Here is an 18474-nt window from a genome sequence, read left to right on the forward strand (position 1 = left end):
TTTACTGTTGGGTTTTACAGTGTGTGTGATAGACACTTTTACAGTGACATGCATAATAACCGTTGTCTCTCCGTATGCTCCAGCCTTCATCAGTGGCTAATTAAGAGACTTTGAAATGTCTGTGATGGACAGAAACGGGGGTGAATGACCATGGCTAATTTATCAGTTCACAGCGAGTGACCAAACGGTCGCCTGACCTCAAACATTTCCTGTCTTCTGTCTCTGTGTCTCCTCATTGACAAGTACAAGCCACAAGATGTTGATTTGCATGTCAAATTGACACCTTTTTAGTGTTTGTAGACTTAAAATGATTTCAAAAAACAGTGTTGCCGTTAAGAAACCATTTTAGGTTTCATACAAAGAGCCTTTCAGGGAACTGTTCTCAAAATAACTATTTTTTTGGCTTATTGAGGAAGAATAATTTAATAATCTAAAGTGGCTTTTCTACTGTAATTGATGTTTTAGTTCTTCATGGAATAAAATTATACCAATATACACTCTCTGACAAAAGTTTTGTCATCGATCCCAGTTGTAAGAGCAACAAATAATAACTTGGCTTCCAATTCATCATTTGGAAAAGTGGCAGAAGGTAGATTTTCTTGATGAATTAACTGTGTAACTGCATCCTAATCATCACAAATACTGCAAAAGACCTATTGGAACCTGCATGACCCAAGATTCTCATAGAAATCAGTCAAGTTTGGTAAAAGAAAAATCATGGTTTGGGGTTACATTCTGTATAGGGGCATGCAAGAGATCTGCAGAGTGGATGGCGACATCAACAGCCTAAGGCAGGGGTGTCAAACTCAATTCCTGGAGGGCCGAAGCCCTGCACAGTTTAGTTTCAACCCTGCTCCAACACACTTACCCGTAGGTTTCAAATAAGCCTGAAGGACTCAATTAGTTTGATCAGGTGTGTTTAATTAGGGTTGGAACTAAACTTTGCAGAGCTGCGGCCCTTTTGGAACTGAGTTTGACACCTGTGGCCTAAGGTATCAAGACATTTGTGCTGCCCATTACATTACAAACCACAGGAGAGGGCAAATTCTTCAGCAGGATAGTGCTCCTTCTCATACTTTATCCTCCACATCAAGGTTCCTGAAAACAAAAAAGGTCAAGGTGCTTTAGAATTGGCCAGCCTAGTTACCAGACATTAACATTATTGAGCATGTCTGGGGTAAGATGGAGGAGGAGGCCTTGAAGATGAATCCAAAGAATCCTGATAAACTCTGGAGGCCCTGCAGGAGCACTTTCTTTGCCATTCCAGATGACTTTATTAATAAGTTATTTGAGTCATTGCAGAGATAAATGGATGCAGTCATCCAAGATCATGGGAGTCATGCACAATATTAATTCTTTTTCCTCTGCACCATGACTGTATATTCTATAATGTACATTACTTCTGTTAAGTAGCAAGACTTTTGTCTAAGCAAAGTCAGACCTTACTGTTCTAATTAAATAATTAAAAATCAAGGCATGATATGATTTTGTTTTGGTAAAACAAGCATAATCTAGAAGCCTTTGCCTTTCATGTAAGCCACTTCTGATACCCAATAATCAACTAGAAGTCAAGTTATTATTTGTGGTTCCTAAAACTTAGATCAGCAACAAGACTTCTGTCAGGTAGTGTATAACCTTTATGATACTATAAGCATCACACAGTGGACCATATAAAGGTGAGGCCTTACAAATATCGTCTCACACAGTTGTATCACTGCCACTTGAATACGATCATGGCTGTGCTTTTTTTGTACATTATCTTAGCTTGTGTGTGGCCTCCCTGTGTTGTAAATATCCCAGGAAATTAATTGTGTCGGCTTGCCTCACCGACTCAGACCACAAGTCTTTGGGCAAGAAGCAAATGCTTTTGTTTAATATCGATGCCTGACATTTTGTTATTTAATTAAGTTTTAACTCTGCCATTTTACCGATAGATTCTGGGAATGCTTGCTTGTGCGGTTGTCGAGTTTGAACCGTGGCGAAGCAATTTCGAACATTCGGATTTCAGGAGTTGTTATGCAAGCCGACCCGAGGGCTGTGGCAGTGCAAGGGCAGGCAGAATTCCTCCGTGTAAAGGGTTCTGTGAATTAGAGAGCTTTGGCAGGAACACATGTGGGCAAATGGACAGCAGTTGTAAAGATTGCTTAGATATGTCAAACAGAATATCCTTGATCTATGGCAATCTGGCGGCCAAGACTGAACTCTGGGAATCAGGGGAGGAAGACAGAAAAACAACATCGATGCCCTTGCGAGAGTTCAGTAGTATGGAATGTAAGAGCAAGATCTTTCTGTATATCTGTCTATCTGAAATCTGTTATATTGGTTTTACCATTTTTTTTTAAAGAAGACAACATTTAAAATGTCATTCAGTGTAACAATAGTTTATATACAGTACTTACCATAATTGAGTGCACCCCATTTTGAAAATTAATATTTTTATCCATTTCTCAGTGAATATAGGCAATGCATTTTGGTGCATTTAAACAAAACAGATTTATCAAAATAATATTTTAGTCACCAAACATATTTAGAAATTGAAAGATAATACAAGCAAATTCCAGCAAAATAATGCAGAAAAAAAATACAATCTACAAAAATTCAAAAAAAAAATTCCAATTGTTTTGCTTCCCTTGATTTTTCCTCTTTTTTAAATCTGTATTTAATATTTTTCTATAACATGTTAATTTGGGTTTACCTGTTTTTGGACTGTTATCGTAATTTATTTTGTTAGGTAAGCTCCAGATTTAACTGCATTATTGACTAATCTAATAAATATGCACACATATAATATTGTATAGCGTCTTCTTTAAAATATGAAATTAAAAAATAGATTTGTGAGGGGTGTACTTATGCTGAGCACTGTAGCATATTTAGAAGAGTCATTTGATGACATGAAAAAAAGACACTGTGACACAAGACACTAGGAAAATACAAATTAATTGTAAGTGTAGATATTCATACTAGACAACTATCTTTAAAGATACTAGGTTTTCCCCATGGCAGCTATTTTAACCATTTAAGTATGTCTGTTTGTTGTTTATTTAACAAGATCATGTTAAATTGATCATACTCGACACCTAAATATACAGTTGAAATCAAAATTAAGCCCCATTTGAACTTTTTTTTTTCTTTTTTTAAATGTTTCCCAAATGATGATTGACAGAGCAAGGAAATTCTCACAGTTTGTCTGATAATATTTTTTCTTCTGGCGAAAGTCTTATTTGTTTTATTTTGGCTAGAATAAAAGCAGTTTTTAATTTTTTTTAAAACATTATTAAAGTTAAAATTATTAGCCCCTTTAAGCTATTTTTTCGATAATCTACAGAACAAACCGTCCTTATACAATCACTTGCCTACCCTAACTTGCATAGTTAACCTGGCTAACCTAGTTAAGCCTTTAAATGTCACTTTAAGCTGTATAAACGTGTCATGAAAAATGTCTAGTAAAATATTATTTACTGTCATCATGGCAAAGATGAAATAAATTAGTTATTAGAAATGAGTTATTAAAACTATGATGTTTAGAAATGTGTTAAAAAAAATATCTCTGTTAAACGGAAATGGGGGGGGGGGGTTGGGTTATTAATTCAGGGGCTTTATTAATTCTGACTTCAACTGTATATAATGGTTAAATATGTTGAACTTTACAATCATCAAAGAAAATGATACTGAGCCTCAAATCAGCATTTCTCCACTCTTTAAAGTAAAGGGTACAAAAAAAGGATTTTCTCTGTGTACAGACACTTTTAACATTCTGATTAACCTTTTCCCTCTACAAAGAACCTTTTGAGGAAAAAGGCTTCTGAAGATGTCAAAGTTTCTTCATGAATCCATCACTTCCAGTAAACATTTACACTGGATTAATGATGCTAAAAAAATCTGTTATTCTCAGTTATTTTTATTAACTTTACTGTTTTACGGTATTTTTGGTCATCTTGCATAAACATAAAAAACTTCTTGAAAAAAAAATCTTTCAGTCACCAACATTTTTAACAATAAGATAAGGTTTGTGTAGTTAAAATGCAGTGCTGTAAAGTAACAAATTACAAAAACCCCAATTACTGTAATTGAGTAGTTTTTCTCAGGAATTGCAATTTCCTAAGTCGTTTTAAAATGTGTACCTTTGCATTTCCTTGAGTACATTTTTAGTGCAGTATCTGTACTTTTACTCTACTACTTTCCTTCAACCTGCAGTCACTACTTTATTTTTTCCTGTCTATGGGGGTTGGCTGAGTAGAAAAATCAGTCTTGTGATTCCTGTCCAATCGAATCACCCATAGACAGTACATCACATCATACTGAGCTACCTCAAGACATGGGTGCTTTATAAATGCAGTAAACCACTTGGAAGCATGTCCAAAATCTTTACACGCAATGACCCAGAGACTGTTTAGATGCATGTAGCTGATGAGAAGATGGCGGATGTTTACTGTATGAGGACAGTAAATTAAATCACCAAATAGTCTTAAGCAATGACTAAATGCACTACAGAATGTTACGTTTACACACACAAGCACAAATAACATCAGATTTTCACAGCGTAATACTCTCCAATAATACTCACTTCTCTTGAGTACTTTTAAAATGGTAACTTTTTACTCATACTTTAAGTAATATTTACTCTACTTTACTCGACTAAATTTTTGGGCAAGTAATGGTACTTTTACTTGAGTGTGAATTTTCAGTACTCTTTACACCACTGTTAAGATGTGCTGTTACTTGGTGAAACTGTTGTTTAATTAAACTACTAGGATTTATTTTTATGATGTCTTTTATCGTTATTTTGAGTCTGTTAAAATGATGTTAGTGACCATCGTTTCCGGTACTTTCTTAAGCACTTCCTTATTGTTTAAATTTGCTGATGGTTGTAGAAATTCTCAGCATGCTTTCAAGCCATATCATATCAACTTTCGTGAAAGTACAAGCAATATTTTTCTTCTCTGAACTTGAGTTAGAGCAATCTTCATTTTGCCCTGCATCACCCTCATTCAGATAATCTGAACCCGCTTCTAAAACACAGCACAGCTTTAAGCGTCTGAGCGTTCAGAGACACCTGGAACTGATTGACTTCAATCACAGATGCTCAACGATACTCATTTTTTACCCTGCTCGATTTATTGAGGTACTTCGCTGTATGATACGATTAAATCAGTAAACGTCTGTTCTTCTCACAGTAACTGTGAACTCGATCACTTTTGACTTCTTCAGTTCCCCAGCCAAAACATTGAGGCAATAGAGCATCGATGTTACGCACAATCCCTCAGGCAAAGAAAACTCTTTGAATGCACTTCTCAGGAATATCTCTATTCATTTTCAGGGTCTGCCGTCAGGTCATGCAACAGGTCATCTTTATAACTGATGAGTGAGAGTGTTTTCTAAATATGTCACTTGCACACTGAGTAACCCCTCCGTCAAGCGTTTGTGGTGGGCCGCTTCTGCAGGTTTTCGCAGCTGGAGGTCTGCAGTAGAGACGGGATGATTCTGTCTGGGATTTTGTGACAGTGAGGCCGCTCTGTTTGCGCGCTTATGAACACAAAGGCTACTGTGCTGCCGTTTGCGTGCAAACCCCGGTATGCAACGTGTCTCTGTTGATTAGTTTCTCTGCCGCGAGAATCCACAGATGACTGTGCTTCCTGTCGTGTTTATTATTACACTACATTATGGTCACTGCTGTAGCCTTAATTGATGGCTCTGTTCTTTCTTCGGTGAACCTGGAACCATTTAGTTATACCCACCATTCCTGTTTGCTCTTATAAATGTTGAGAATGTCCACGTAAATGCCAAGTATGTTTTGTTGTAACTATAGGTGCTGGGGGACGAAACAAGGTTTTCTGTTTGGTTCAAATTCACACATTAGGTTAAGACATGTTGTTTTCTATGTGAACTGTGAAACATGACTTGAGCAGTTTCCATTTATATATTTAGTGTTAGCTCACAATATGTGACCAATGACAGTTTTTGCTATTAATTAGATTTTTTATATCATTATACAATACAGACCAGTGAAATTCTATTTACTTTTTTTTTTTAAAGATTTAGAAAAAATGTTATGCATTTAATATGATTGGACAGAAAGTAAAGTTTGAGAGAGAGAGGGAGGAGCTGGGACTTCAAATTTGCAATTTTTATTTAACATACATTTACAGTCTTTATTTATTTGATAGAAAATACACTCTTATTGTGAAACATTTTACATTTTACAGCTTAAATGAAGTGTCTAATTTAAAATTTTGTTTGCAGAACTGAATTTTGAGCATCCTACATCCTTATTATCACAATCAGTTACCATTTAATATGCTGATTTGGTGTTCAAGAAATGTTTTTCCTTATTATGAATGTTTAAAAAAGTTGTGCTTTTGAAATTAACGTGGAAACTATGATGAACTAGGGTTGCATGGTTTACCAATACTATGGTAGTATCGTGATATTATGGCTCCAAAATACTGGCGGTGCCACTGTAGTTTGTAAACGGTAGTATCGTCATTAACGGTCTATCTACAATACATAATGTTGCTTGTGGAAAAGTCACTAAAATGCTCACACAATTGTGCAACAACAGACCATTTTATTTGTATAGTCTGTGGAGCACTTTAGGGTTGCAAAACTGTGTAGAATTCATGGCTTTTCAAGCCTATATTTCACATTTTCTGATGCTTTAGTTCAAATACACATCTGAATCAGTTCATTTCTGTTCCTGTCAATATGATTTAGTAGCTACAACAACGAAAGACTCACTCACAAAGTGAAATTTTAAATTACTTTGGATTCCTACCTGATAAGACAAAAAAAAAACAATGGATGACAATCCCAAAAGAACAACAGAAAACATTGAAATTGATTTTTGTCCACTTCATATAGTCTAATTTTCTTTTTTGTAACGAATTTCATTCAGTATAACTTGTATCTTTATTTTAATGTGTTTTTTATTTGTCAGTTATCTACAAAATAAACAAAAAGAAACATGCATGTTAGGTGAAGGCCTAATATAACATATGAAATAAAGTGTTTCTGATTTTCTTTATTTGATAATTTTGAGTTATGAATGACAGTATTTGAATACTACTTGGTATCATGACACTTCAGCTGGTATATTATCGTAATGTGAATTAATGGTATCGTCATGATGAACGACATTGTTTTTCAGGATTCGTTACTAATTAAACAATTTTTTGTTTACTTTTTTTTTGTCTGATTACTTGACTAGGCTTAAATCATCAAGCAGACTGATACAAAATCAGTTTAATTTGCTTAGCCATTCAGGGGTGCGTTTCCTAAACAACGACATAACTCACAGCTGAACTATCATAGTATAAGGCATTGTTTAGGAAAAGAACGATGTAGTGACGAGTGTTTCACAAAACCTGTAGTCTCTCTTTCACAGATCCATCATTTGAACCATGTTGGTTATAAAGTAAAATGATCATAATGATGCTCTAAACAGGGTGGTAACAACTTCTTTAGAGAAGAACCCCATAATTTCTTTGTGTAAATTGTATTGTTTTACACATTTAAAAAAATCCAATATTGCTTTTGGTAAAAACATGCACTTGTTTTCCACATTTAATAAAATATATGTAAATGGCACGTATAGAGCATGTGTTTCCTTTACAAATATTATAGAGAAAACTATAATATTTTAAATATAAAGCATATAAATAAATAAATAATGAGGCTATTTATTAGGAAATTAAATTTGATATTTGGTATTTATTAGGAGATGAAAAAAATATTATTAATATTTTTATGATAATAATAATTGTTATTAGTGAGTAGGATATTGTTTATTTTATTTTATTATTATTTTTTAAGTGTTTTATTACAATTTGACTCATGCAAACCGCTGCAGAAATGTTCTAATCAGCAGGCCCATGTCATATACAGTACAGATACTTAATAAATAACCTATTATAAAAACTAAAAACATTAACGTTTGTTTTTTTGTTTTAACAAGCTTTGGAGTCATAACCTAAATTCCGCTTTTAAATAATAGGTCACCTATAGCTATAGCACATAGAGCCATGGCTGTGTTCAAAATTACATCAATGTTTTCAAATGTTTTCAAAGTGCACTGCGAAGCGAGCAAAATTGCAAACATGAACATTGTGAACTGTAAAAATACTTTGAAAGCAAATTACACCTAAAAGTGATGACTTTAATGCTTTTAAAAATAATAATTTCAAGTTTAAATATCAGAATGTTCTAAGTGAATAGGGCATAGGGAAATAACTGTGAATAGTACACACCCAGGAACTATGTTTCTAACTACAGCTCCAGAGGTGTAGTTGCAAGCATACAAGTCTGCGACGCAGTTTGCGAATGTTCGTTTGAGCGATAGATTTGTGAAACGCCAAATAAACGAACTATGTTTGTAACGACGGAACTTGCGACCTTAGTTGGCTAATGATGGTTTTCAGAAATGCCCCCAGGTTAGAACTAGTTTGAATTATAAAAGCTTTGAAGCAAAGCAACTATTGCTATATAGGACAAAACCAGTTACAGGCAACAATAAACATTTATCTGAATGTGCTGCATTTCAAGCTAATATTGTTTGTCTTTTTGCTCTTAGTTCCAGTTGTAATGACAAGCCAGCTCTTAAATATACAAATATGGTTATTGCTGTTTACAAATATTACAAACTCAAGTGACAGAAAAGGCCTAAACTGACACCAGTAGTTTCACATTCCACAAAACAAAAACAAAAAAATTGAATTGCCTTAAATCTATTATACACTTTACAAAATGCAGGGTTCCGCACAATGTATTCATGTTGTCTCAACGCTAATCGATTAAGTTAACATAACCCATTTAAGTATATTGAACACGAAACAATTAAGCTGTCCCCAAAAAATCTCATTATGTCGTCTCAGCTTATTTTAAATAAGTAGACTGAACAAGCAGCAAAAATAAGTTCCCAAATCTTTAGATTTTGAAGTGATTTGATGCTAAAGTGAAGATGCTGTTTGTGCCACAGAGGTATCAGGCGTGAGCTCCCAGGGCTGCCAGGGAGGCTGTCAGACCTGCTCGGTTTACAATGGCTGTCTGACCTGCAAACCCAAGCTTTTTATTCACCTGGAGAGGGACGGGATGAGGCAGATCGGAGTGTGCCTGGCCTCCTGCCCCAATGGTTTCTACGGCACACGTTCCCCCGACAGGAACGACTGCATAAGTAAGAGTCTCAGTTTCTGCATGAAACACTTACACTACAGAGGAATGTATTTCTTAGTTATGGTCATAAAGCAATGGGGAGTGGCCTGTGTAATTCAGCATTGTCTCAGTTCAGGTGATGTGGTAATGAGTGTGTAACCTGTCTTGCAGAGTGTGGGTCAGAGTGCGACTCGTGCTTTAACAGGAACTTTTGCCTGCGCTGCAGAGCAGGATCCTACTTGCACAAGGGCAAGTGCATGGAGAGCTGTCCAGATGGGCTGGTGCCGAGCGATACCAAGAAAGAGTGTGTTGCTGGTGAGTGCTCAGTTTACAGTCAAACCAAAACATTATTCAAACACCTTTAACATTTCTCACATTAGCACAGTTTATTTGCTATAGTTTAGAAAAATGGTAATTAGAATATGAGAAGAACTCAGTTATTTGCTGTTAAAGGGATAGTTCACCCTAAAATGAAAATTGACTCATTATTTACTCAACTTCAAGTGGTTCCAAAGCTTTATGAATTTCTTTCTCCTGTTGTTGAAAACTAAAGAAGATATTTCGAAGAAAGATAAAAAAAACCTGTAACTGGGCCATTCCAGCATTATGGATGTGACATATGCAGTAAAAACTCAACACATAAATTCATAGAGGAAGTATTTGTTAACTTTATATTGAAACATCTGTTTATATTTTCCAAAACAACTGACCACAGAGTTATGAGAAAACATCAATCTGTAAACATGTTTTGTACTTAAAATGAGAAAAATTTAACATGCATATATGGATGAAGAAAAAGTTTCATCATGGATGTGAAACCCCTACGTTATGGATGTGACCGATGTGAAATTGACACTTGTGTGACTTTGGCAAATCAAATATAATAGTTTGAAAACATTGACAGAGACATTTTTGAGTATTTCTAAAGTACTGCAAAATACTTGCTTATACAAAAAAGGACGTCCGTATTTTGGTGAAAACCTCAAATTTTTCATGGCAAGATTGACATTTGCATGGAATTGCTTAACTACTTACTTTTACAGTTGGAAAAATAAATACTATGGAAGTCGATGGTTTCCAGCATTCTTCAGTATATCTTCTCTTGTGTTCAACAGAAAAAATAAACTCAGTCAGGTTTGGAACAGGTAAAGCGTGAGTGAATAGTGACAGAATTGTCCAATTTGGGTGAACTATGCCTTTAATCTGCTTCAGAATAATTTCACCGGGATATAATGGATTAGAATTAATGAACATTTATTCAGACAATTGTTAGTATGACTATTTACACAATTAGCCACAATGGCAACTGTATTTACATATACCAATATGATTATTTAAAAAGTATTACAGACACATTTGCAAGTGAAATAAAATGCCTAAAATGAAACCAGTATTTTCAGGTTCCAGAAAAAAACATAATGGCCATCTATCATTGCAGATCTTTAAATTTTTGAGCACACAAGTAGTTCTGTCCTAAAATAAAGATGCAGCAGCCTTTTCAGTTCCTATCTCTTTCTAGTCTACTTTATGAAAGATTTTTGGCTTTTAAATGAACTGTTTATTTTCAATTATTTTAACATTTTGTTGGCAAAACTTTTCACAATTATGCTGAGTTCAGACTGTGTGGTTTTCAAAGTAGTTGCCTCACAGATTTTTTTACACTGTATGACTATCTGGGGTAGCATTTTGTCGCTGCTTTGTTTAAACTGCAAGATGGATCGGCGACAGAGGGTTTCACACTGCATGAGTTTACAATAGGAAGAATCCCTGACAACTTTGTCCAAATTACACCTCACAACAAAACACACATAGATCTGTTGTTATTAACTACATAATGAGAAAGAAGCCTGTAATGGGGTAGAAAATGTACTGCTTTTTATATGGGTTTAAAGGGAATTAGCAATTTCTCCTCAATCTTTTATTTTTTGACTCGGTTGTGATAATGCTCATATGGGCTCATACCAAATTTCCACTAGTGTTTCCTTCGTCTCTTGGGTCCAAATAAACTGAAAATGCACTTTTAACTCCTCCCCCAACCTCCCACTGGCCTGCAGGTACCCATCCTAGTCGATGCTGCTCTGTCATTGGTTGTAGGTTATCCCCGATGTTATTTTCAATCAGAACACATTTCACACGGCATGATTAGAATCGCCGACAGGTCCAGATATTTAGCATGCAGGCCCGGATTGGCTAATCAGGAGGACTGGGAGAATTCCCAGTGGGCCAGTATGTTTTTTGTCCGCGAGGGCCGGTGTCCCTAGCTGCTTGCACTCTCAGCAGTCGCACTTTTTTCATTTATTTTTTTGACCATAGCCTCACTCTTTGTAATTATAATTTTTTCGCAGCCCCATGCAGCCTGTAGGTTAATAATGACGTAACTATCATTCGACCCCAAACAGCGGCACCTTAGGGAAAATAAGAATTCAAATAATTCATGTTCATGAATATTACACCTGCTCAATAAAGATCAGATGATTCACAGCATTAATAAATCTGACTTAACTTAATTAGAAATCTAAAAAGGGGAGAAAAAGATTAAGCCATCAATAGAGCATAATACTGTGGTTGAAAGAGTCTTGCAAATAACAGTACAATATTTATTTATTAATTCTATCGCACCAGTGGTCCAGTGATCAGCACGTTGCATTACGACACCGCCGACCCGAGTTTGAACCTCACCTGATACACTATTATTTTATTTTATTTTTCATTTTTATTGTTAAGACATACAATACTGTTTGGGTTGGTGAACATTTGAAGTTCTAAAGCAGCTGTTTTCTTGAAAAAGACATGATAGTGATAGTGACACCTTTAAAAAAGGGGCCATTAGAATTCAGATCAAGTCATAAAAAATGAATTAGACATTTCATCACCTTGGAATTATATGGTTCTATCTGCATTCTGAATGATTTTGAGATATTAAGCTTTACAATTTTTGCATTTCATAGCAAACAGTATATGTGTACCAACAGTAATCAGTCCAAGGCACTCAAAAAATGTGGAAAAATTAAAAAGCCTTTATTCACATGTCTAAATCTTAAAAAACCTACGCGTTTCGGCAAGGATCTGCCTTCATCAGGGCAACAGTAATCAGGCGCGTCTAGAGTCTCCCCTCTACGGTCACATGACTCACTTAAATACCCCAACAACAATCAAACAATCTAATAAACAAAGTCAACTATCACCATTAATTCGGCATAGATAGGGGATGACATACAACCATACATAGACATACACTTGCATATATGAGAGAGAAAAAATATATATATAGTACTAATAAACAAGGATGTACAGAAAAGTATGCTTAAGCATGGCATGTACATACATAAATCTATACGAACACACATATTTACATGTGCAGATACATATACACATATATAAACATGTACACATAAGAATATACAAGCACATTCAACAATATATGATGATAATCTGTAAAGCATCTATAGAAAAACTATTTTACAAAAAAGAAGAAAAATCTAATTCACCATTTGAACCTGGAAATCTGGTTGCTTTTAATGTATAGATCCAAAAAGTCTCTCTCTGTTTTAATCTTTTTATACTGTCTCCTCCTCTTGTAGAATTATAAATGTGTTCAATACCAACTATTTTTAATAAACTGGGATGTGACCTTGATTTTTATAATGTAGGGGCATAGGATATTGTGGATTACATGTACGTATCGCATTTTTATGCTCCGCTAAAAATTCCTATATAAAAACATCCGCACAGACATTCCAGACGATAAACAACAAATGTAGTATTGCAATTAATAACTGAATAAATCTTAAATTCACGGCCTGATGATGGATCTCTAAATATGTTCGTCTTAAGTATGTTATCACAATGATTGCAATTACCACATCTGTAGTTTCCTGTTGTTTGACTTAACCAGTCAACCAAACAAGTTTATCTTGAATGGTTGGCGCTTTTCGAAATACACAGGTAAAGCTTCCCTGAGATGGGGGTCACTCATCAAAATGTTCCAATTATTTTTACAATTCTCTTGATTTTATTTGCCTATGTACTGTATCCTTGCGGAAACGTGTAGGTTTTTAAAGATTTAGCCATGTAAATACAGGCTTTTTAATTTTTCCACATTTTTCGAGTGCCTTGGACTGTTTAGTGTTGTTATTTTGATGAATTCCTTACACAAAGAGTACAGACCAAATATCTGAGTTACCCCTGAGTGCTTTTTGTTAGGTTTTCTGGATTAGTATATGTGAAACATTTGTTTTTTTTAAATAAAAAGTCTTAAAATGTAAACAACTTTAATAACTACATCCCATAATGTAAATAAGTTGTCTTTTAATAGGAATATGTCAGTAACTCAGTTTTGACAAAAATGTTAGATAGAACCTTATAATTCCAAGGCGACGATTTGTTTTTAGTGAATCAGTTGATTCAAGTGATGTTTTATAAACAAATTTCGGGAGGAGCATGCGCAGAAGTTTCAGTATCGAATACGTCATTGACAATTATCCCATCATCAAATCAGTTCTTGAGCAACCCCTATATATACCAAAGCTGTCTTACCTGCAGCATCTCACGACTTTAGCATCCCTCCACCACCCCGTCACCTCACCTCTTGCATTACATTCCCGGGGGGAGCGTTCTGGGGCCGGGCTAGATACTTTGCTCAAATCCCAACTCCTCTTTGTTTCCTGATAAGGGGAATAACTCGAGTTGGGGTGTCTCCTCAAGCTCAGAGCCCTCCCCCCGGACAGCACGCCAAATATGCTTTATACTTAAACGAATGCAAGTGTGAACTCGTGAAAAGGTCGTCAATTTTAATATCAGATTTGTCAATGCCACAATTAAGAAAGACGCAGATTTGATTTAGAATTGGAGTTTAGATGTGCTACAACATTATTGAGTGGGGGAAATGTTAAAAGCTTCACTGCTGTGAAACTAGCTCAAATTTAAATTGACTATGTGTGTGTATGTGTGTTTCACAGCATGTCCAGCGCTCTGTGACTTGTGTCAGAACAGTGACACATGTACGAGGTGTGTGCCGGGACACTTCCTTCATGCAGGGCAATGCCATCATGTCTGTCCTGATGAGTTTGAGCCAAATGACTCAATGGAGTGCATTCCGACAGGTGAGTCTCTAACAGACACCTGCGGTCAAGACCCGGTGCTGTATGTGTGGCTTCTCTGAAATGTTCACTGTGTTTTAGTGCACTGTGAAGTGAGCGAGTGGAGCGAGTGGGGCACCTGCTCGCGCTCGGGAAAAACCTGTGGCTTCAAATGGGGTGAAGAAACAAGGACCCGGAAGGTCCTACAGAATCCTTCTCCAATGGGGAGCCCATGCCCTCCAACTTCTGAAAAGAGGGAATGCTTTGTCAAAAAGAAGAGATGTAAGTGGGCTGTTTGTTTATTCATAATAGATCCTGTCACGCCCTGAAAGTTGGATCACTTGGAAAAGTAAAAAGCCTTGTGATTTGAGGAATCATCTGTGTTTGTAAGGACAACCAAAATGTAAAGGCTGATTTACCTCATAGTTGTGCATTTATATATCTGCGTGCTGTTTGTGTTGCTCTACAATAACACTTCTGTAACACAGCTGGCAGCGGGTTTTATGTTCCTCTGTGTCAAGTTTGTAAATGTTATTACACATAATTCGATTAACGTCATTGCATCACCACGCTATCCACAAGTCCTCTGGAGTTTCATGTAATTTCAGGTGTTTCATTCTTAATTTGTCGACTTTAACTGCAGTTTGGCACTTTCACTTTTATTCAGGAACATTTCTTGCATGCCCCCTGTGACAAACAAGATATTGAATGTAAGGAACTGCTGGAAGAGTTTAATTTTAATGGAATTTTTTGTACCGCACGTCGAATGAGAGAGAAAAAAAAAACCTCTGCATATCCCGGTAACTTGGAAGCACTCAGTAGATGCAGGAATTAGCGTCAAACAGCCATATAGACTGCAGCTGTATAGACTATCCTGTCACAAAATGCAGCGAAATTCCTACACAATAGTAATTGTTTGGTTAAGGTTTTTACATTCGTAGAGCAGCATTTACAGCGGATCTTTCAGTCCATAATATTGTAGTGATATTAATGTACTGTAACTTAGTAACTAAATAATTTTGACAAAGGTTTGTCTTTAAAAACTGAAAGAGTACTGCTGACGATACTAACTTTCCCATCTGAATAAACATAAGCAAAGAACAATGATCACACACTTACCAAATCTATACAGACAGGACAATCAACACCAAATGGAACCGCGTCTTTTTTTAAACGAAGACGAGTGGCAAATCTGGATTTCACCATTTCCAGATGCGAAAAGCTCTCGGGTAAAAAAATGTTCCTTACTAACATGTTTTTGTCGCGTGTTAGCAGACCACTGTAATGTTAGTCCACATGCTACACACATAATGGGGAAATGTAAACAAAATCTTTGTTGCGGCACATTCAAACGCAACACTGACAACCCATGTCTCCAAACAATTCTTCGTCTTCCACTTGTTTTAATTACGGTTGGCAACACAACGTGGCGTCTCTCTGTCATCTGAAACTTCATCTTTAAAGCTATATCATGCACATTAATGAAGTTGCACCTCATTCACAATAGAATGCACTGATTGGTTCGAACCAAGTCTTTTTCTAGAGTTAAAGATGAAAACTCAAAGACGTCAGGTTGTACCCGCTAGTACTTTCATCCAGTCTCCATGCTGGAAATTACACAAGGATCTAATCGCCGTGACATAGCTTTAAAATGTCTTTTCAAACCAAAAGAACGAATTTACTTAAAATAACGCAAAAAGAACAAATTTTCACTTTTTTTGTGAAATATATGTGTCCTAATAGTGTTTTTAGCAGTGTGGGACACATTTATGACTGTCAACATCTCAAAAAATGTGTTTTGGTGTTTTGTGACCCTTTCGTGCACCTTAATGAAATGGTAGCTAAAACTCACTCATTTTTAAGAGGTGCACATCACCGTCGGCCTCAGCAAGGGGTATGCGGCTGCACGAAGGATCCACCGAACCATACATGTGCCGAGCTCGACTCAGAAATATTAATCAGCCTTAATACTTAAAGAGAAAGTTCACCCAAAATGAAAAGTCATTATTTATTCACCTTGGTGTTGTTCTAAAACTCTTACAAATAAACATTATTCATTGCTGTAGATGGTTACATGAAGAACATTTTCAATTCAAAGAATCATTTTATTAACCAAAAAGGGTTTTAATTCATACAAAGGAAAAATGAAAAAGTGTTCACTGAAAGGTTCTTTGGGGAACTAAAAGTCAGTCCCCTCAATTTTTTTAAGACAAATTTATGTATGTTTACAGCAGGGTGACACGGTGGCTCAGTGGTTAGCACTGTCGCCTCACTTATTTAATAATAAACGCCCATTCCTTCCAAGGATAATAAAAATAATGATAAAAGTATCATTTAAAAATCTTTTAATATAGAATTCTAACTATATTATTATTTAGAGGAATAAATTCTAATCAATATAGAAGTCCACCACTGGGTGACACGGTGGCTCAGTGGTAGCACTATCGCCTCACAACAAGAAGGTCACTGGTTTGAGTCCAGGCTGGGTCTGTTGATTTTTCTGTGTAGTGTTTAGATATTCTCCCTGTGTTTGCGTGGGTTTCCTTCAGGTGCTCCGGTTTCCCCCACAGTCCAAAGACATTTGCTATAGGTGAATTGAATAAACTAAATTGGCCGTAGTGTATGTGTGTGAATGAATGAATGTGTATGGATGTTTTCCAGTGCAGCTGGAAGGGCATCCGCTGTGTAAAACATACGCTGGATAAGTTGGCGGTTCATTCTGCTGTGGAGACCTCTGATGAATAATGGGACTAAGCCGAAGGAAAATGAATGAATGTTTACAGCAGAACACATGAACTGTAGCAAATACTGCCTCAAGTTTAGAGAAAAACTAACAAAATCTTTGTTAAAAAAAAAAACCAAAAAGGTAATTTTGATTGCATATATGTATATAAAATATTTTTCTGCTTACGTCGAAGTGAATTACCTATTTAATAGTCTCATAAATGTGCACAGTCATGCACAAAGACTAACATTCAAAGTCAGGATATTCATTAAGTGATGCGTGAAATTTGATTTTGTTTTTTACCAACCATCATATCATTCTAGAGCCCTTGGAACAAACAACATGTACAGTATGACACATGCAATCAGTCTCTTATAGTTTTGTTTTTTACTTTTTTTTACTTCCTTTTTATGGACAACTGTGAGCACAAGCTTCTCATTTTGTGATTTGTAAAAAAAAAAAGGGCATTTACCATTATACAACATCTTGGTGAAGAAATGATGGGGATTGGCTCTATAGGCCAAAACTCTAAGCGTAAGTCTGAAAAACAATAATACTGATACTCAGCGAATGGAATTACTAGTAGGCTTTTGTCCAGTTTAGAAGAAAAACATTGACTTTGCTCTTTTTATTATCATATAAATGCTTGTTTTGTATCGTCTGGATTATAATTATAAAAGGAAGTGCCAGAAAAATTTCCCAAGTGATGCAAAACAAATACATAGAAAAGACTCAAAGATCTGTGCAGTTTTAAGCTTAACCATATTTGGCCAGTTATGTTTTGAATGTTTATTTGTGTAGTGGTATTTGTGGGACATTGCTGCTTTTTGACAGACAGCAGGCCAACTCGACTCTCCATCGCTCTCCACCTCATAAACACTCTGGGCCTCAGCACATTGAGAGGAAACAGAGGAAAATAAGAGGGGTTGGAGATTAGTGAACTTCTAATATTGCTTATGTAACAGAAAAAAACCTAAAACATCTCACACCTAACTCTGTTACATGATCTCTATATTCAAAATTTGTTAAATCATAAGCACATTTATGGTATTTCAAAAGGTCATTAGCTACGTTTCCATTCTTACACGCATTGAACGCGGGGTGGCGTTTGGAGGCGTGAGACGCTCTTTGAGAACTCAGATGCTCAAGACAGTTCTGGAGGTAATGATAATATAAATACTGTACTGCTAAACCAATGTGATGAGGGAGTTTGGTAAAGGCATTTTAGAATGACCAAAACAACATTTCAGATGTTTTACAATTCAATACATTTCATTTCAATAGTGCATAAGTATGCAATTTGGGATGCACCTCTAATTGATTTAGTTGTCTTTGATTAGGGTTGGAGCTGAAATTTGCCGAAAGGCAGATCTCCAGGAACAGGATTGAACACCCCTGATGTATAGTCATTTTTTATAGGCTACTACAGTAATATTTATGCGATATAAATAAAACAATAATAAATAAAAAATCAACAATTAAAAATAAATCAAATTAAATACATACATACAGTGCATCCAGAAAGTA

At 35.8% G+C, this 18474-nt stretch overlaps 1 protein-coding gene across 4 annotated transcripts in view; it reads left to right on the top strand.

The window, feature by feature from the left end:
• The window catches only part of rspo3 (R-spondin 3), a 45941-nt gene that overhangs the window by 14008 nt on the left and 13459 nt on the right, over positions 1-18474 (top strand). For 3 of the 4 annotated variants that reach the window (XM_073924401.1, NM_001017358.1, XM_073924400.1), the window contains 4 exon segments: positions 8972-9166; positions 9316-9459; positions 14103-14246; positions 14325-14504. In XM_073924401.1, coding sequence (XP_073780502.1) covers positions 9085-9166; positions 9316-9459; positions 14103-14246; positions 14325-14504 — 550 coding nt within the window. In that variant the 5' untranslated portion in view covers positions 8972-9084. 4 annotated transcript variants of the gene reach the window in all.

The sequence above is a fragment of the Danio rerio genome, chromosome 16 (genome assembly GCF_049306965.1).
Source record: "Danio rerio strain Tuebingen ecotype United States chromosome 16, GRCz12tu, whole genome shotgun sequence".
NCBI lineage: Eukaryota > Metazoa > Chordata > Actinopteri > Cypriniformes > Danionidae > Danio > Danio rerio.